Source organism: Schistocerca piceifrons, chromosome 9 (genome assembly GCF_021461385.2).
Source record: "Schistocerca piceifrons isolate TAMUIC-IGC-003096 chromosome 9, iqSchPice1.1, whole genome shotgun sequence".
Classification (NCBI taxonomy): Eukaryota; Metazoa; Arthropoda; class Insecta; order Orthoptera; family Acrididae; genus Schistocerca; species Schistocerca piceifrons.
The window spans coordinates 212,938,835-212,959,807 of record NC_060146.1 but is presented as its reverse complement, the minus strand read 5'-3'; the positions used below and the strand labels follow the sequence as shown (position 1 = coordinate 212,959,807).

The 20,973-nt window shown below is 47.4% G+C and overlaps 1 protein-coding gene across 2 annotated transcripts in view; it reads left to right on the top strand.

Annotated features, from left to right (window-relative positions):
* The window catches only part of LOC124716903 (putative mediator of RNA polymerase II transcription subunit 12), a 435,024-nt gene that overhangs the window by 300,231 nt on the left and 113,820 nt on the right, over positions 1–20,973 (top strand). For both annotated transcript variants that reach the window (XM_047243461.1, XM_047243460.1), the window contains one exon: positions 4,472–4,658. In XM_047243461.1, coding sequence (XP_047099417.1) covers positions 4,472–4,658 — 187 coding nt within the window. The remainder of the gene's footprint in view (positions 1–4,471; positions 4,659–20,973) is intronic.

Below are 20,973 nucleotides of genomic sequence, written 5' to 3'. Positions count from 1 at the left end.
CTGCGAACATTTCGAATTTTCCTTTCTTACTCTGCTGCTAAGTGTCTACAAAATACCTTTGAACTAATCACATAAATACGAGTCGTCTCGCAAGAGCTGTTATGAGACTGATCATTACGTACACACGGTAGCCGGTAATCCCCTTAACCTAACTTTCGATGTCGGAAAAAAAAGTATTTCGAGCATCATTTTGTGTTAATAACAGTTTTTTTTATTATTTCAGTTGGTATCTACAAAAAGCAAAAGCGATGAAACGTAGTGCCACAACACTTTAAACTGACCATTAGACCTGAACCTGACTGTGAAACGCGAATTTTTCACCTGGCAAGCATGATCCGACTTCATGCCGATATGATCTGGGATTAACCTTCATACGATGCAGATTTCCAGGTTAAGCTTAATCTGAGGTCATTTTCTTAATCTACGCTTAAATGCTTTATATAGTCGGCACTAAGTGTTTGTTGCTGCGGTAGATGCCGATTGAACAAGTTGCTGTCAGCGCCCGTAGCTCAGCGGTCGTCGTGTCTATCTCCCACGCGGAGGACCTCGGTTCGATTCCAAGTAGTGCCAGGGACTTTTTTTTCCCTTGGTGGGAGGACTGAAGCAGGGTGTACTAAGCGTCGTGAAGGGAGGGTTATCATGCAAGGGGCAAAGTGACAAAATGTACTTCCTGTGTTATTCAGAATAAACTTTATGCAAGTAAGTAAACTAACTATAGATTAACAGTTACTCATTGACTTCAGGAAAGCAATTCATCACTTGGCACGATCCAAAAATAAGAAGCAAACACTGACTTTTCGAAACAAATTTGCGCTGAAATACTAAACGGGTCAGGTCTAAGAAACAAATTTTTAAAATATTTATATCTCTAGTAATAATTTTACTGTTGAGTCTTAGCACAATTCACTGCGAAAGGGTTTGTGCAACTCACATATTCCATCATACTTTTGCGGTGCCTTTTCTTCTTTGGAGACATTTGTTTTGCGGTAGGACCTCCCTGAATCTGATCGTTTTGAAATCTTCACTTCACCACCCATTCTTCGACGCTCTTGATAATTTCCCATCCCTCTGGTTCAAACAAATGTCATTTTTTTCTGAATTTCCCAGGCATGGTGATTTTAATGCTTGAGGAAGAACTTCTGTTAACCTAAGATGTGTTAATGATAATATCAGCTGGTTGTTTAAAGTCCATAAGTAACTGCCTTTATCTGAACAATTCAAACGTTTCCAGAATGAGATTTTCACTCTGCAACGGAGTGTGCGCTGATATGAAACTTCCTGGCAGATTAAAACTGTCTCGGTCGGGCACATAGTTTTAATCCGCCAGGAAGTTTCAATTGAAACGTTGCTTGTAGCGAGATGTTGCTGTGGTGTTCATTACATCATTACGAACAAAATGCTTCCTCATCTTACTTCTTTGTTTTCAATAACTGTGAAATCACAGTCCACGACCGTGTACTGAAAATCTTTTCAGCTTGCTCCGAAGTTGGCCGATCGGTTTACAGCCGAAGTATTAACAGCAGACTAAGTTTTGTTACGCTAGAACTCCCGCAGTTTTATAGTTCACGTTGCAGCTAATAGGTACCTTTTGTAGAGTGGCAACATGTTACGTGTGATTGTAAGAAAAAACGGGTTTTCAGCGGTTTTGAGCGTTATTTTGAAAGAAACCTTGCACTACCCCACTTCTTTGTACACGAAATAAGTATTAATAGCCTGCCCTCGCCAACTAAGATCCGTGGTAAACAACTGGACAACGCTGTAGACTTTGACACTGTCAAGTAATTTTACGTACCCAGTAGAAAGAGCATAGACGTCTTGTTTACCGGTTGAGACACTTTGGGACTACTGAAAGAGGTGTAGGAAGGTTACGGTTTAATGTCCTGTCGACGAAGAGGTCATTTGAGACGGTGCACAAACTCGGAATGAGGAGTTAAATAGTCCGTTTCCTTTCTAATGCTTCCATCTCGACATCACTCTCAAGTACAACGAAAAAACCAGTACAGAGTTGCAAATTTCACTTTTTTTTCACTCGATTACTATTTTCGGGCCGGGACCCATTTTCAAATCATCATAACGTAGTCAAAAATGGTATTTCATAAAATGCAAAAAGCGTGTCAAGAATGTGCAAACTGACAGTTACATCGTGCTGGAAGTTCGTAAATCACCCATAAGTGATTTACGGAAACCGCGGACCAGCTAAATCTATATACAGGCCGGTGATTTGAACCGCCGAAATGGCTCTCCCAGTGCGAATCCATTGACTTCCCACTGCGACCCCTCGCTCGTCTATTGGACTGAGTCATTACACTGGTGACGATTAAAATTCCAACGCAATGAAGCCAATAGGCAACAGGAATCAGACTGGCGTGAATTGTAGTACATACATATGCAAATAAGCATTTCAGCACACTGTAAACAGCATCTACATTGTAGAGGGGCATTAAATTAGTAATTTTGTTTCTCGGTCAGTTTCGGTTGAAAAATGTTGAATTTGTTATCGGACATCGTGGAATATTCCTGCTTCAACCCCTGAAGTTTCATCAAGTTCCGGTAGGTGACGGCGCTGTGCGTTGCCTTCAGAGCGGTGCTTTTAAGGGACATGCGTTCTTGGCAGCTAGCCGTCTTTGAGTTTCTTTTGGAGAAAAACTAGAGCGCCGCAGATATTCATAGTCGTTAGCAGAATGTCTACGGAGATATCGCAATGAACAAAAGCACGGTGAGTCGTTGGGCGAAAAGTCTGTCATCATCGCAACAATGTCGCGAAAACCTGACGGATCTCCCGCGAGCCGGCCAGCCGCACACAGCTGTTACTTCTGCAGTGTAGGAACGTGCGGATACTCTCATCCGAGATGATCGACAGATCACAAACAACTCGCTGCTCGACTGGACGTTTCTGTTGGTAGTGCTGATACAGTCACCCACCAGTCGGGGTACTCAAAGGTAAATACCCGCTTGGTTCCTCGCCGTCACAGGCGGTGAAACATGGGCTCACCACTTCGAACCGGACACAAATGGCAGTCCATGAAGTGGTGCAGCACTGGCTTTCCTAAAAAAATCAAAGCTGCATCTTCAGCCGGTAGAGTCACGGTGATGGTCTTCTGGGACTCTGAAGGGATTATTCTGTTTGATGTTTGCCGTCACGGCGCAACGATCAACTCAGAAGCGTATTGTGCCACCCTCAGAAAACTGAAGGAATGGCTTTAGCGTGTTCGTCGCCACAAGAATGCAAACAAACTCCTCTTCCTCCATGACAACACACAGCCTCATACAAGTCTGCTTACCCGATAAGAGCTTTACTGGACTGTTCTTCTCCATCTACCCTGCAGCTCGTATCTCGCACCTTCCGAGTTCCATCTGTCTGGTCCATTGAAGGATGCACTCCACGGGAAGCTGTAGATGAGTGATGGGGAGGTTAGTTCAGCAGCGAGACATTGGCTCCGGTGTCGACCTGTAGACTGGCAAGATCTGGGCGCACATGCCTTCCCACTAAGAGGGCGCATGGCCGTCGCATTGAACAGAGATTATTTTGAGAAAATAGGTTTTTGTAGCCAAAAGAGTGTGGAATAATATGGCGTACTAGAATTCTTAATGAAGCCAACTCGCTGTCAGAAAAAATGTGTGTTGCGTTACTTATTGGGTTCGGGGAGATCATACTCAACACCTTTCAGGGTCTCAGGGGCCCCACGCGAGTAGCGCCCGAGAGGACGCATTGTTCGCTCGCCATGCGTGATCGTACAGCCACGTCACATACCTCGTTTCGGGAAATGCGCTGTTTAGCAGTAACAGAAGTCTGAGCACAGTCAGTGCGATCGTGGTTGGAGCACCAGGGACTGTCAGCATGGCGACCATTGTTGCGGCTTCCATTCACATCACAGCAGAGAGAAGCGTTCTTGCATTTTTTCAAGCGTGTCCTGGTTTTGTGTACAGTATTATGAGGGACGCACTCACGTCTGGAGGCTGCAAGAGATATAATGTTGCCATATCCCATCCATCTTTGTCATACAAGGTCAGCACTGGCATAATGATATGGAGTGCTGTTGGGTACACAGTGCGATCACCATGCAGCTCTCTCAGCTGATAATTTGGACATCAGTTCATTGGTCGGGCACGCCACGACTTGCCAGCCAGTACGGCCGCCGAACCCTAGCTCAGGGTTGGAGCAGTGTGGAATAACGTAATAGTAACTGCTCACTTCAACTGGATGCCTCGATGCTTTAGAGTGCTTGTTACTGCCTGAGTTGTCAACTTTGTGTACTAAATTTTGCATCCAATCTACATCAGAATCCTTTATGAATATAATCATGTGTTCGTACGATACTCCACTTCCTCCTATTGTTCCTGGTGTTGCAATTTCATTGACTGCCAATGCATAAGAGATGGAATATCCCCTGTTCTGACATCTTTCTGAATCTAGCCTGTGTGGCGTTGGTTTTAACTTCTCGTTCTATGAAGCGCCTGTTTGGTGTTGCAGAAGCCGGCCATCGACATCGACGACGAGGACTGGTTCGACCTGGAGCGACAGGAGTGGACGCTGTGCAGTATCCTGCAGGCGCGCGAAAAATCGGTGTTCGCCATTTGGAGGGCGGTGAACATGCCCAGGAAGCCCAGGAAGAAGCACGTGGGCGTCAACGGATTCGTCAGGAAACCCGCCCGAATCAGTGAGTATCCGACCCTCATGTTGTAGCTGTTGTTATGTCCGCAGTCACACTGTGTAGTGGACGAGAGCAGTGGGTAGAGGGGTCACATCATTCTCTGGCCCATAGGAACCACTTGGCTCATCATGAGTAACTATCAGGATACCCCTGTCACGTTGTGTCCATTGTTAAATCTGCATTCAGGTTATATACTCCAAACGAATAGTGGATGGGGTGGTCACACCTCGATCCTATCCTTTGGTCTGGACGGGGCATGAGTAGCCGTTCCAAGGCTGCGCTCGCGAGGTATAGCAGACTAGAGCAATGGAAGAGATGAGGGTGGACAGTGAGTCCGAAAAAGATCTGACCTTTCAAACGTGCTGATCAGGAAAGTCCTAGAACCAGTGAGTAACTGACTCTCATCTGTAGCTGTTGTTACTAATCGCCTCAATAGTCCGCTAGAACAATGGGCGAGAAAGGGTTTAGAGCTAGAATTATCCCTGCAGCTTCCTAGCGAACACCCTACCTGTCCCGTCATTCCCACTGTAGAGTCTTGTACCATAGGAAGCAAGGAGAGGATGTTTAGCGGTCGGTACACTCTTACTACAATACAACTGCACTGATGTATTAACAGTGTTCTTTATTGATAAGAACGAGAAGCTACTTATCTTTAAGCAAGTTGTTGTGCTACAAGCTCTTCCTTAATAGTCCACGTTAGCCTCACTGCTGGTGAAGTACAAGTCCCACTCCAAACACTACAGTCTCATAGCTGGTGACGTGAACTGACAGACGCCAACTAGCATAGTGACTGAGCTGACTGTGACTGACTATCTACGACTAGGCTGACTGTCTGTGACTGATTGGGGCCCCCCAGTCTGCAGCGGTGATCTACATACTTGCGGTCGAGAGGGTGTTGGCGGCGCGTTGTTTGCAAGTCTCTCTTTGGCCTCTGTCCTAATAGCCGCGCTCGATTGAACACCTGGTCTCGATCTTCTTGAAACCTCTTTGCCGATCGGTGTGCTGGCGACAGCTTAAGCCAGAACACTACCATAACGAGTAGCCATTGTAAACATTACAGTCACACTGTGTCGTGAATGTCAACAATAGATGTAGGGTTTAGAAATGAATGTGGCTGTTTGCATCAGTCGGCTCATCAGGAAGCAGTGAATACTTCACATTCACGTTTTAGACATTGCTCAGTCTGCAGTCATGCTGTATAGTCCAAAAGAACAACCAGTGAGTGGGGGCAGGGGGAAAATACGAATGAGAGGCAGCCATTTTCCGCCGAAGGCCTGCTCAGAAAATCTTCCCTAATTAGTGAGTATCTTATTCCTGCGCTGTAGCCATTGTTAAATCTGCATTTATACTGTATACTCCACATGAACAACAGGTGTAGTGTCAGAAGAAGACCTGGTGTATGTTACATCTGTTACAGGCTCACAATCTGATCAAAATCTTAATGGACATTAATATGGGGAGTGTCTACCCTTCACTTTGATGATGGCTTGAACTTCGTTGATGACCCTTTCAGTGAAGTGTCTAAATGTCTGTGGATGCAAAGTAGCGATGTCGGAGGCTGGGGTCTAGAGCGAAGTCGAGGCTCTGACTCGTCCCAAAGATGTTCCACTGGGCTCAGGTCGGGACTGTGGGTAGACCAGTCCATTTCAGGAATGTTACTGTGTTACATTGCTTCATACACTAAAACGCCAAAGAAAACGGTACACCTGCCTAATATTGTGTAGGGCCCCCGAGAGCACGCAGAAGTGCCGCAACACCACGTGGCATGGACTGGACTAGTGTCTGCAGTAGTGCTGGAGGGAGTTGAGACCATGAATCCTGCACGACTGTCCATAAATCCACAAGAGCACGAGGGGGTGGAGATCTCTTCTGAATAGCACATTGCAAGGCATCCGACATATGCTGAATAATGTTCATGTCTGGGGAGTTTGATGGCCAGGGGCAATGTTTAAACTCATAAGTGTGTTCCTGGAGCCTCTGTAGCTATTCTGGACATGTGGTGTGTCACATTGTCCTATTGGAATTGCCCAAGTCCGTCGGAGTGCACAGTTGACATGAATGGATGCAGGTGATCAGACAGGATATTTACATACATCGCCAGTCGTATCTAGACGTATCAGGGGACCCATATAACTCCAACTGCACTCTCCCCACACCATTACAGAGCCTCCACCAGCTTGAAAAGTCCCTTACTGACATGCCGGGTCCATGGATTTAGGAGGTTATCTCCACACCCGTACACGTCCATCCGCTCGATACAATTTGAAACGGGACTCGTCCGAGTAGACAAGACGTTTCCAGTCATCAACAGTCCAATGCCGATGTTGACGGTCCCAGGCGAGCCGTGAAGCTTTGTGTCGTGCAGTCATCAAGCGTACACGAGTAAGCCTTCGCCTCCTAAAGCCCATATCGATGATGTTTGTTTTAATGGTTCGCACATTGACACTTGTTGATGGCCGAGCAATGAAATCTGCAGCAATTTGCGAAGGGGTTGCACTTCTGTCACGCTGAACGATTGTCTGCAGTCGTCGTTGGTCCCTTTCTTGCAGGTTCTTTTTCCGGCCGCAGCGATGTCGGAGATCTGATATTTTGCCGTATTCCTGATATTCGCGGTACACTCGTACGGGAAAATCCCCACTTCATCGCTGCCTCGGAGATGCCGTGTCTCATCGCTCGTGCGCCGACTATAACACCACGTTCAAACTTACGTAAATCTTGATAACGTGCCATTGTAGCAGCAGTAACCGATCTAACAATTGCGCCAGACACTTGTTGTCTTACAAAGGCATCGCCGACCGCAGCACCGTATTCTGCCTGTTTACGTATCTTTGTATTTGATTACGCATTCCTATATCAGTTTCTTTGGCGCTTCAGTGTAGATGCCGCTGTGTGACAGGGTGCACTGTCCTGCTGATACAGTCAGCCATGGTTTCTGAAATGTTGCTGTACTGTGGGCAGTACGCAGTTCTGAACACGCGTCCATATCCTTTCGCATTTAGCGTTTTCTTTACGTGCAGTAAGGAAACGCCACCCTACTGACGAGGAACACCGCCATACTGTAACACCGACCCTTCAGCACTTCCTGCTGGCACTGCAGACGATGCCAGCTAACACTCTCCATGCATTCTCCCAAACCCAAACTGTTCCAGAGGATTCCCACACGGTCTAAGCGTTATTCATCACCGCAAAGCACTCGTTTCCAGTCATCAACGTCCTGTGCTGTCTCCCATAGTTCGCTTCATATCCAGGAGAACGGCGTTCCACAGGGCTCTGTATTGACCGTGCCCCTTTTCCTTGTGGCCATTAATGGCCTTGCAGCAGCAGTAGGGTCGTCTGTCTCACCCACGTTATATGCTGACGATTTCTGCATCTTTTTCAGCTCCTCCACCATTAGTGTTGCAGAACGTAGGTTGCAGGGAGCCATACGCAAGGCGCAGGTGTGGGCCCTCGCCCTTGGGTTTCAATTTTCTCCTGCGAAGACTTGTGTTATGCACTTTTGTCGGCGTCGAACTGTCCATCCCCACCCTGAGCTCTATCTTCAGGATGCCATGCTCAGGGTTGTTGACACTTACCGTTTTCTGGGATTGCTATTCGATGCCCGGCTTACTTGGCTTCCACATATTCGTCAGCTCAAGTGTCAGTGCTGGAAGCATCTGAATGCCCTTCGCTGCCTCAGCAACACAACTTGGGGTGCAGATCGTACAACGCTGCTGCAGCTCTACAAAGCCCTTGTGCTGTCCCGACTGTATTATGGGAGTGTGGCGTATGGCTCAGCGTCGCCCTCGGCGTTGCAACTGCTGGACCCCGTTCACCACTGTGGGGTTCGACAGGCGACAGGTGCATTCCGCACCAGCCCTGTTAATAGCCTCCTTGCTGAGGCTGGGGTTCCTCCGCTTCGTATTCGACGTCAACAATTGTTAGCCAACTATGCTGTCCACGTCCGTTGTTCTCCCCGTCACCCTAACTACCGTCTCCTTTTCGCCGATGCGGCAGTCCATATCCCACACCGGCGGCCGCGATCAGGCCACGCAATTGGGATCCGTGTTTGGTCACTCTTTAGTGACCTCGAGTGTTTGACTCTTCCATCTGCTTTCCATGTCCGCCCGCATACACCACCTTGGTGTATTCGTCGGCCGCAGCTTCAGCTGGAACTTTCCCGATGGCCAAAAGATTCAGTTCCTCCTGCAGTCTTTCGCCGCCAATTCCTTGCTCTCCTAGGCGCATTCCATGACTCGGAGGTTATCTATACAGATGGCTCGATGGTTGATGGCCGTGTGGGGTACGCTTATGCTCATGCGGACTATGTTGACCAGCGCTCCTTGCCGGAAGGCTGCAGTGTTAACACCGCAGAGCTAACAGCCATTTTTCGTGCACTTGAGCGTATTCGTACCAGCACTGGCGAGTCCTTCGTCATTTGCAGTGACTCAGTAGTCTGCAGGCTCTTGACCAGTGCTACCCACGCCATCCCATTGTTGATGGCATCCAGGGGTCCTTTGACGCTCTTGAACAGCGTGGACGTTCAGTGGTGTTCATATGGACCCCGGGACACGTTGGGATAGCGGGAAACGAACACGCCGACAAGTTAGCTAAAGAAGCCACCCGCAAACTGCCGTTGGAGATTGGCCTCGCGGCAACTGATCTCCGATCGGTGTTACGCCGTCGGGTCTTTGGGACGTGGGGAGACGAATGGCGCACCCTGTCTGCACCCAACAAGCTGCGGCGAGTAAAGGAGACCACGACAGTGTGGGCTTCCTACATGCGGGCCTCTCGCAGGGATTCTGTTGTTCTCTGTAGGCTCTGCATTGGTCACTCTTGGCTGACGCATGGCCATCTGCTGCGTCGAGAGGACCCCCCTCATTGTCGCTGTGGTGCAACCATGACGGTGGCCCATATATTGTTGGAATGTCCTCTTCTAACCGCCCTCAGGCGAACTTTTAACCTCCTGGGTGATTTATCGTGTCTTTTAGCTGAAGATGTCTCTATGGCAGATCGTGTTTTAGGTTTTCTTCGAGCAAGTGGCTTTTATAGGTCCCTCTAATTTTATTGCGTCACCCTCTTTTGTGCTGTATCTTTTACTTAGTTTTGTGTTGTAATTCGACTCCACCCTAATCTTTTAGGCTGGAGGTTTTAACGTGTTGCAGAGTGGCTGGCTCATCCTATTATTTTCGTGATCAGCCAGCCACAGACCTCTGCTGTGCAGTTTTAATTCCTTCTGCCTTTCTTCTCTGTGTTGTTTTTGTTGCTGTGCTCCGTTTTCCATGTTTCTTTATTATTGACCTTGGGGATTTTCTTCCCCTGGAATTTTTATCTTGTGCTTCGAATGACTAATGGATGGTTTCCCTGTGCTCTGTGTGTTTATGAAACAAGGGACCGATGACCTCTGCAGTTTGGTCCCTTTAATCCTCAAACCAACCAACCAACCAACCTGTGCTGCCGCTCGTCAGAACGCCACAAGCGACGCTCGCCACGGACAACAGAAGCGTGTTGCTTGTGAGGAGTCCCTCAACCATTGTTGCGCATTGTTTTCGATTCGCTACGCACAGTTACCGTGCTGACTGAACTGCTGGCAGCACTCCGGGACCCACGAGTGCTTTCTTACGCTCTTTTCGTGAGGCTTCTTGCAGCCACGCACAGCTATGCTGGACGATTCCTATCAGTCAGCGCATGAGGCTGAGGTTGGTCTGCTCCTCGTTTAAGGCCGGTATTACACTATCAAATTTCTTTGTCCAAGATCTTTGGCAAAGAAATTTGATGGTGTAATACCACATACGTGACATATTTTGATACTAGAAAACTTACTCCTAGAAACCTGTAGGATGCTTTCCACTGACGTAGAATCATGAAATTTGGCAAGAAGCAAGGTTTCACAATACAAGTAACGCAAAAAATGCGAAAATTGTCAATTTGTAGTTATATCAAACCAAAAAATACTCCTTTTTTCATTTCTTATCCGACGTCAAAGTCAAAATTAAAACAATCGGTATTTCTACTTTTAGGCTGACTGGGTCGCGATAGTGAAAGTCAAACATCAGGCAAGGAATGACTTTATTGCTCATACTAGGCGTTTCGGAATTTATCCATCATCAGATATGCATAAGCGATTGTTGCACGTACACATGGCATTACAGTTTGTATATGAAACAAACATTCGCAAACCAGGCTGTTATTTCACACACAATTTGAAACGCTGTATCCTCGTGCAGCAATACCTCCTGGATATCTGATGGTAGATAAAAATCCGAAACGCATCATGTGAGCACTAAAGTAATTCCTTCCCGGATGTTTGACTTTTACCAGTACGACCCACTCAGCCTGAATGCAGAACTGATTATTAGAATAATTGGCTGACTCGTGCATGATTTTATGTCACATTTATGTTCCTGAAATTTAAACATTCTCGAAAATCTTGCACTCCTTGGGCCTGGTATCTTGCCAGTATTAACGTCAATAACAGGGAGAAATTGTCGATATTTTCAATTCCCGGAACGGATGACCTCTCTGTTTACATAATTAAGGGCAATTTTTTTCCCTTGGAAGGTCACATAATTAATAACTTGTGATTTACAGAACTGAAAAGTTCTATTATTGAATTTAAAAAACAGCAGGAATTTTATATTTTCATTCTTTGTACTCAGTTGATAGCACATTTTTGTTGAAGCTAAAACATTACACTATCACTAAATCGATAACAGATACTAGATATACCTCAAGTGAAAATGAAATGTTTCTCCTTTTATTATTTAACACTGGAAAAAGATTCAGAAATATATTTCCATTTCAGAGGCATGTCTGTGTATAAGTTATTTTTAAAAAGGGAGTAAGCCATTTTCACGATCAGTAGACTAGGATTCACTGTTAAAGGTAGTACGAAGAGCTCTAGGTTCAAATGGCTCTCAGCACTATGGGACTTACCTTCTGAGGTCATCAGTCCCCTAGAACTTAGAACTACTTAAACCTTACTAACCTAAGGACATCACACACAGCCATGCCCGAGGCAGGATTCGAACCTGCGACCGTAGCGGTCATGCGGTTCCAGACTGTAGCGCCTAGAACCGCCCGGTCACCCTGGCCGGCAAGAGCTCTAGGAAAGGCAACTAATGTCTGACGGTAGTGAGAGGGAAGGGGGGCAGGGAGCGCTCGTGTGGAAAATGTTCTCGAACTAGTCCTAGTAGTCCTGGTTGTTGTTCCCACGCACCGTTCGCCAGTGGAACAGAAAAGGGAGGAAGCGGTACCGGTACCGTAAACACTCTCCGCCATACACCGTCATGTGGCTTGCAGAATATAGACGCAGATGTAGATAATGGGGCGTGCGAGAATGACAATGGTACACAGCATACTGTGGCTTGTGGAGCGACAGATTGGAACACACATTATCTGATTCTGTGACACGTGCGGAAAAACGGAGACACCCTCCAGCGTACCGCCGGCTGGGAATACTGCGTTTGGAAACAGACCTGAAATTGGGTTACAGGGTATTAAAGAGTAAGTGAATGTACAATGCGCCGGCCGGCCGCATCGATGAAATTGTAGGCGGCTCGTTTAACGAAGACAGTGGAGGCATCTGCGCCTCGTTAAGAATATATGGCGGCGGCCACCAGTATTGACCCCTGGGGACACGCGAGACATGCAAGCGAGATGGTCGCGGGGCGCGCCGCTGCACAACTCACCAAGTGGAAGACAGCGCGTTCTTTTCCTCCGTCGCAACTTCTGGCTGGACGTATCTTCTCTAGTTTTCTCCAGAATCCGACATATGCTGTATGAAGTTCCTCGTCAGGCGACCTATGGAAGCCATGACGATCATTCGGGAACATGCAGTCCGGTTTATCGAATAAAGAAAATACTCTAGAGATATCTTACATTGAGCTTGAAATTGAATAACCAGTATCTGAATAGATCCGATAGGCTCAACACTTCGTAGTAAGGAATATTCGTATTCTTTACTGGGGAGCCGTCGTCAGAAGCAAATATCGTATTTTGGTCTCCCAGGGCTGTGTGCCAGGGCCCTGCCGCCAACGATATACACTGAAGCGCCAGAGAAACTGGTATAGGCGTGCGTCTTCAAATACAGGCAGAATACAGCGCTGCGGTCGGCAACGCCTGTATAAGACAAGTTTCTGTCGCAGTTGTTCAAATGGTTCAAATGACTCTGAGCACTATGGGACTTAACATCTGTGGTCATCAGTCCCCTAGAACTCAGAACTACTTAAACCTAACTAACCTAAGGACATCACACACATCCATGCCCGAGGCAAGATTCGAACCTGCGACCGTAGCGGTCACGCTTTTCCAGACTGAAGCTCCTAGAACAGCACTGCCACACCGGCCGGCGGGCAGTTGTTACATCGTTTACTACTGCTACAATGGCAGGTTATCAAGATTTAAATGAGTTTGAACGTGGTGTTATAGTCGGCGCACGAGCGATTGGACACAGCCTCTCCGAGTAGGCAATGAAGTGCGAATTTTCCCGTACGACCATTTCACGTATGTACCGTGAATATCAGGAATCCGGTAAAACATCAAATCTCCGACATCGCTACCACCGGAGAAAGATTCTGCAAGAAGGGGACCAACGACGACTGAAGAGTATCTTTCAACGTGACAGAAGTGCAGCACTTCCGCAAATTGCTGCAGATTTCAGTACTGGGCCATTCAACGAAACGTCATCGACATGAGCTTTTGGAGCCGAAGTCCAATTCGTGGCTGCACGACACAGAGCTTTACGCCTCGCCTGGGCCCGTCAACACCGACATTGGACTGTTGATTACAAACATGTTGCCTGGTCGGAAGAGTCTCGTTTCAAATGGTATCTAGCAGATGGATGTTTACGGGTATGGAGACAATCTCACGAATCCATGGAGCCTGCTGTTGTGGCGGTGTGGTTCTAGGTGCTTCAGTCCGGAACCGGGCTGCTGCTACGGTCGCAGGTTCGAATTCTGCCTCGGGCATGGATGTGTGTGATGTCCTTAGGTTAGTTAGGTTTAAGTAGTTCTAAGTTCTAGGGGACTGATGACCTCCGATGTTAAGTCCCATAGTGCTCAGAGCCATTTGAACCAATCCATGGACCCTGCATGTCAGCAGGGGACTGTTAGAGGCTCTGTAACGGTGTGGTGCGTGTAGAATTGGAGTGGTATGACTCCTGATACGTCTAGATACGACTCTCACAAGTGACACGTATGTAAGCATCCTATGTGATCAGACGCATTCATCCATGTCCATTGCGCATTCCGAAGTAGTTGGGCAATTCCAGCAGGACAATGCGACACCCCATAAGTCGACAATTGCCACATAGTGACTCCAGGAACATTCTTCTGCGTTTAATCATTTCAGCTGCCCACGGAACTCTCCAAAGGTGAACATTAATGAGCGCATCTGGAATCCCTTGCAACGTGCTGTCCACAGGAGATCTCCAGTTCCTCATACCTTTACGCATTTATGGACAGCCTTGCAGGATTCATGGTGTCAATTGCCTCCAGTACTACTTCAGAGATTAGTCGAGTCCATGCCACGTCGTGCTGCGGCACTTACGCGTGCTTGCGGGGGCCCTACACGGTATTAAGCAGCTGGACCAGTTTCTTTGGCTCTTCAGTGTATGTACAGGGTGTTTGAAAAAGAAGTCTCACATATTCCTATAGGAGGTAGTCTTTGTGAGAACCAAAAGGAAGGTTCCCACAACGGTGTGACCGGAAACCAATACCCATTGTGATATTGACCGTTAGAGATCCACAGTTCAGAGTCAATATGTTATTTACAGATGGGGCAAGATCGAAAGGAGATGGCATAGTGAATGTACCACAGTGCGCACCTGTGGGAAGATACAAATGGTCGAGCAGCCATGGAAGTGAGGCCTCAGGTTCCTTCATTATCAGCGTAGGGGCGGGACTTGTCGGTGACAGACTCAGGGGGCCATACACGCCACCAAACAGATTAACAGCTACTGTGTATCATCGATTTCTGCGAGATGAATTACCAACGCAGTTAGCTTTGCAGGAAAGCAACGCCCGTGGCTTGTGCACGAGGGCACCAGACATTTTCTACGGATCTTAACGACCTGATCTGACTGCAACGTTTCTTGGGTGGTGGATTGGTCGAGGATGCTCGGTAAAATGCGCCCCCCCCCCCCCCCCCAACCCCCTTGCTTTGACAAAGACCGTACGTGGCGCAGACAGGGGTATTTCATTGTCATCAGATATTGTCTCATAATTCCTTCAGAATTGCTGGCATGTAGTGACAGAGCAACGGCTTGATACGTATCACATGAGAAACTGCTGTTTTTAATACACTTCGTTTCGTAGTTGCTGCCGCTAAACGGGGGGAGTGATTTTTCCAAGACGAATACGAAATATAATTAAACCAATATCTCTCCTCCACTTAATATAAAGCACAACAATAAAATCTGACTAATGTACAGAGTTCACAGTAGCCGGGTCGTTTCCGTATCGTCGAAAATCCGTAAACACGAGGGATGAATTGTGACCTGAAATATGTAACAAGGGGAGGCGACGACGTTGGGACCACGGATTTACTTCAAACTTTGCACGCCTTTAGTAGGCCATGAAAACAGCATAATGTGCAATTGGCAAGGTGCACTACTCTGGCAATTCCGAGAAAATTGAAAGAGAAGTTTTACGCGTCTGTTAACGCAACGTAACTGCTTGCACGTTGGAGTTGATGGCGGTCAAGTGGTTGGCGTTCGAGCTTCGTAAGATGTGCATGTATGCAACGACGGTTCCACTCCCGCTCACACCTAATGTTTAATATACAGTTTTTTCATCACTGGTCGTGTTATTTAATTTATAAGACATTTGAGAGGGAGTATAATTAAAAGAACCCGTATACTTGCATGAAGTTATACGTATTTCATGTTGAGTGCTTACCACTTTCAATTAAATTTAATTACTAGAACAAACATATATATAATTAACGACAAGTAAATGAAGAAACGCATACACTTTTCCGGAAAATGTGTACCTGTCACCATTTGCGAAGTCCCTTGTACATGCAATCTGCTAACGTACCCGCAACCAAACGCTGCGTAGTGTAAGACGTTGCTTCTGCAGCAAGAACGAATAGTGTAGGTGCAAATTTTTTGAATATCGCAGAATTTACACTTGTGCTACAGAAATGAAGGTTTGAGGGGGAGTCGACCGTCGCCTCATACACGTTCGTCTTACGAAGTTCGAACGCAAACCACTTGACCACCAAGAACTCTAACCAGAATGAGATTTTCACTCTGCAGCGGAGTGTGCGCTGATATGAAACTTCCTGGCAGATTAAAACTGTGTGCCCGACCGAGACTCGAACTCGGCACCTTTGCCTTTCGCGGGCAAGTGCTGTACCAACTCAGCTACCGAAGCACGACTCACGGACGGTACTCACAGCTTTACTTCTGCCAGTTCTGCAAGGTTCGCAACAGTCTGGAAGGTAGGAGACGAGGTACTGGCAGAAGTAAAGCTGTGAGGACGGGGCGTGAGTTGTGCTTCGGTAGCTCGGTTGGTAGAGCACTTGCACGCGAAAGGCAAAGGTGCCGAGTTCGAGTCTCGGTCGAGCACACAGTTTTAATCTGCCAGGAAGTTTCATATCAGCGCACACTCCGCTGCAGAGTGAAAATCTCATTCTGGAAACATCCCCCAGGCTGTGGCTAAGCCATGTCTCCGCTATATCCTTTCTTTCAGGAGTGCTAGTTGTGCAAGGTTCGCAGGAGAGCTTCTGTAAAGTTTGGAAGATAGGAGACGAGGTACTGGCAGAAGGTAAGGCTGTGAGTACCGGGCGTGAGTCGTGCTTCGGTAGCTCAAATGGTAGAGCACTTGCCCGCGAAAGGCAAAGGTCCCGAGTTCGAGTCTCGGTCGGGCACACAGTTTTAATCTGCCAGGAAGTTTCAAGAACTCTAACGTCCAGCACCTGCGCACGGAGACGTCAGTTACATAACAGACGCGGAAAACTTCTTTTGCGATTTTCTCGGAATTGCCACAGTAGTCCACGTTACAACTTGCGCATCGTGTTGTTTCAATGACCTACTAAGGGCGTACAAAGTTTGAAGTAAATCCCCGATACCAACGTCGTGGTCTGCTCTTGAACGTTCAAAGGGAGCTGGTTATGAGTGTATCCGCGTCTGGCCAAGCACTTTCTGATGCTTTCCGCCGATTGTAGTTCGTTCGCTAATTTCTTTACAGATTTGAGACATATTTTAATACATCATTGATGGTTAAAGTGTCTGTGATTGTACAGTACCTCTACCTACACTTTACAGTGACCTTCAGACATGCATCCGTGCCTCAGGGAAACAGGTACTGGCCTGACGATTGCAGCTGTATCACGTTACTGCCGGAAATAAATTAGTTCACCTGGAAAATGACGTCGATTTTCATCCGATGACGGAATATGCCACAGGGGGGGGGGGGGGGGGGTGTTTAGTAGATGTACTGATAATGGTTTCAATGTCGTAGCGTAGTTGCGTAAAACTCAGTATGATGCAAACGTGTGAAGCCGAAGCTGCTAGGGTCGGTGGCGCGTCGTACTGCGGGAGATGAGTCTAACGGAATGTTGTCTACTCCGGCGCCTTGTTTCGTATTAACGTCTTTCAGTGCGGTGTCAAATTCGTCGCTTCTCATCTTCCTCTACGTCCTCTTCCGTTTCCATAATATTTCCCGTAAGTACATGTCCCTTGTATAGACCCTCTATATATTCCTTCCAGCCGCGCGGGATTAGCCGAGCGGTCTAAGGCGCCTCAGTCATGGAATTCCCGGCGGACGTTCGAGTCCTCCCTCGGGCATCGGTGTGTGTGTTTGTCCTTAGGATAATTTAGGTTAAGTAGTGTGTAAGCTTAGGGACTGATGACCTTAGCAAATAAGTCCCATAAGATTTCACACACATTTGAACATTTGTTTATTCCTTCCAACTTTCTGCTTTCCCTTCTTTGCTTAGAACTGGTTTTCCATCTGAGCTCTTAGTATTCATACAGGTCGTTCTCTTTTCTCCAAAGGTCTCTTTAATTTTCCTGTAGGTAGTATCTACCTTACCCCTAGTGAAATAAGCCGCTACATCCTTACATTTGTCCTCTAGCCATCCCTGCTTAGCCACTTTGCACTTCCTGTCGATCTCATTTTCGAGATGCTTGTATTCATTTTCGCCTGCTTCGTTTACTGCATTTTTGTATTTTCTCCTTTCGTTGGTTAAATTCAATATATCTTGTTACCAAAGGATTTCTACTAGCTGTCGTCTTTTTAGCTACTTGATCCTCTGCTGCCTTCACAATTTCATCTCTCAAACCTACCCATTCTTCTTATATTGTGTATTTACTACCGCACTGATCCTTTAAAAGTTCGGACAGGATTCGTGAAGAGAATGCAGGCTTGCTCGGCGATTTTCATTGATGGAATCTTCTCGGGATATCAGCCGAGTCTTAGCGTCGTGTTGTCACAACGTTTCGACGAGTTTCCTATGCGTCATCTTCATTCGAGTACGACGAGCTGGAAACCCAGGAGTCTTATCGAAACGTTGCGGCAACACTGCCATACGACTCGGCCGCTATCCCGAGAAGAGTTCATCGGTGATTCCTGAAGTCGCGATCTTTACGTTCAATCGTGAGGTGCCAAGTGTCGTCTGTACTGTTATCGAAACCTGAATGCTCAAGTGCTCCTCTATGAAGAGAATGAAGGAGTTTGAGATGTGGACGTGTTGCTGAGTGTACAGAGTCCCGTGGTTGGTACACATACCCAGTGACAAGCTGCTTCACCCTTTTCTGACGAAGTCCTTAAAATCTTAACCCCTATCAAACTAAGAGCAGTGGCGTATTGTAGCAACATCTTTCTAAGCGAGAAATACAACATCGTACCACTTAGCATAAAATGTATGCGGATGTAGACCCCTCGTTTGAGATCCTTTCTTAATGCCGTATAATGCCCTTTGTTGTTCTTTTTATGGGCGATTAGAAACTCCACTGGCCTAAAATGAAAATCCGCCCTTAAAAATAAGTCCATGTTCGCTTCCCTACAGAGTGTGCATCCAAACTTGATTTAAAAACTGTACACATCTCTGGCTGCTTCGTTGAAGCAGGATAGTAATTGAATAATTTGCTAAACCGCAGGAGCAATGAATATAGGCGGAAACGTGGCAGTGGAGTGAAACGGAGCAGAAGTACTCCAGAACTCCAAGGATTGGATTGTCGATCAAAAGCTCGTTGCAGTCACTGCGAAAATTAGCGACCGTGTCTTGTAGCCGTGTGGAATTGTACTGACGCAATATGAAATGGGTGCAGTTGAGGTCACTGCCTGTCAGTGGTTTTTTTCTCCTGCTGATACGAGCGCTTATCACGATAAACGGGGCTACCACGACTACATTCTGTAGATACTAATTCCTAGATTGCGGGTCCGGAAAAGAGAGAGGAAGGGAGGATCATGGAGATGTGATCCCGTGCCACTGGAGTTCTGCGAAAATTGGGCACCCCTCCCACCATAAAAAGATTCCACATTACGGAGCAGTGCATCCGATGACCATTGGTAGAGCATCTGTTTATACGTTTATTTAGACGGTATATCTTTCTGTAGGCACAATTCCTAATAACTTCCATAATGTTATTAATCAGAAGGTTTATTCTTGAATTTTTTTTTTTTGCACAGCATATCATAACAACCGAAACTTGGGAAAAACAGAAGTACGGGGATCGGACAGTAAATAATGCCCCTCCTTTTTAACCACTCACGGAACGGCATGTGTCGGTACTGACAGTGAAGGGTGTATGGATCATGTCGGGAGATGGCGGGGGGTGGGGGGGTGGCGCAAACAGTGCAGTCGTTGTCATAATGCGGAAACGCATCGATTTATTTGACGTCCAGAAGTGCATGATCATTGGGTTTCTGACCAAGGATGGAAGTATGTCGGTTGAAAATGGTTCAAATGGCTCTGAGCACTAATGTCATCAGTCCTCTAGAACTTAGACCTACTCAAACCTAACTAAGGACATCACACACATCCATGCCCGAGGCAGGATTCGAACCTGCGAGCGTAGCGGTCTCGCGGTTCCGGACTGAAGCGTCTAGAACCGCTCGGGGAAGTATGTTGGAAACGGTTAAATTTGTCAACTGTTCACGTGCCACCGTGATTAAAGTATACCGTGCGTGGCAGTATGGGGCTATCCAATACTGATGCCGAGGAAACTGTGGCGCACCACGGGCCATAAGTGACTGGGGTGATCGACGGCTCAGAAGATGTGCACGGGGGAATACACATGCAACCTTTGCGCAACTGACCGCCCATATGAACAACGGGTGTACAAACACACAGTGTCTCCTCAACGACCGTTTAGCGAACGTTATTGCTTATTGGCCTCCTCGGCGGGCGCCTGGTTTGTGCACCCATGCTCACTGCTGTTCGTCGGCGACGAAGGCTGCACGCCACAAGTCCACTGATTGGCGACAGGTGGCCCTATTCAGATGAATCACATTGTATGCTCCATCGGACAGGTAGCCGACAGATCGCTGGAAGGGTACAGTCCGAAGGAGGGGACTTTATGGTCTGGGGGATGTTTTCGTGGCATCCCCAGCGTGACCTCGTCGTTCTGGAAGGCATGCTGGGTCATCACAACATGCATCTATTCTTGGAGACCATGTCCACCCCTACATGCGGTTGGTTTTTCCTCGGCACGATGGCATCTACCACCAGAACAGGGCAACGTGTCGCAGTGTATGTGCGTGGTTCGAAGAGCACCGGGATGCCCACCAAACTCCCAGGATTAAAACTTAGTCGAGAATATGTGGGACGACCTGCACCGGGCTGTTCGCGTTGTGAACCCTGAACCGAGAAACCTCTCGCATTCGGGAGGACGACGGTTCAATCCCGTCTCCGGCCATCCTGATTTAGGTTTTCCGTGATTTCCCTAAATCGTTTCAGGCAAATGCCGGGATGGTTCCTTTGAACGGGCACGGCCGATTTCCTTCCAAATCCTTCCCTAACCCGAGCTTGCGCTCCGTCTCTAATGACCTCGTTGTCGACGGGACGTTAAACGCTAACCACCACCACCACCGAGAAACCTCGCGCAGCTTGCCACGGCACTAGTCGCCGTAGCTCCATGTGCAGCCCTCTCGGTACCTTTCAGAACCCCGTGTCTCAGAGTGGGCCGCGCTGCACAAGGTGGTTCCTCATGATTTTGACACGTGCTCACATTAACCAGACTTGATAGCGGATACATATGTAAACTTCCTTTAGTGTGCTTCAGGTTTGATGTTTCTTCTGCACGTATGCGATTATAACAACTCCGACAGATGGCAGTGCCACAATGAACCATCAGGGTGACGTCTTCTCAAGGCAATCGTTACAACTAACGTGC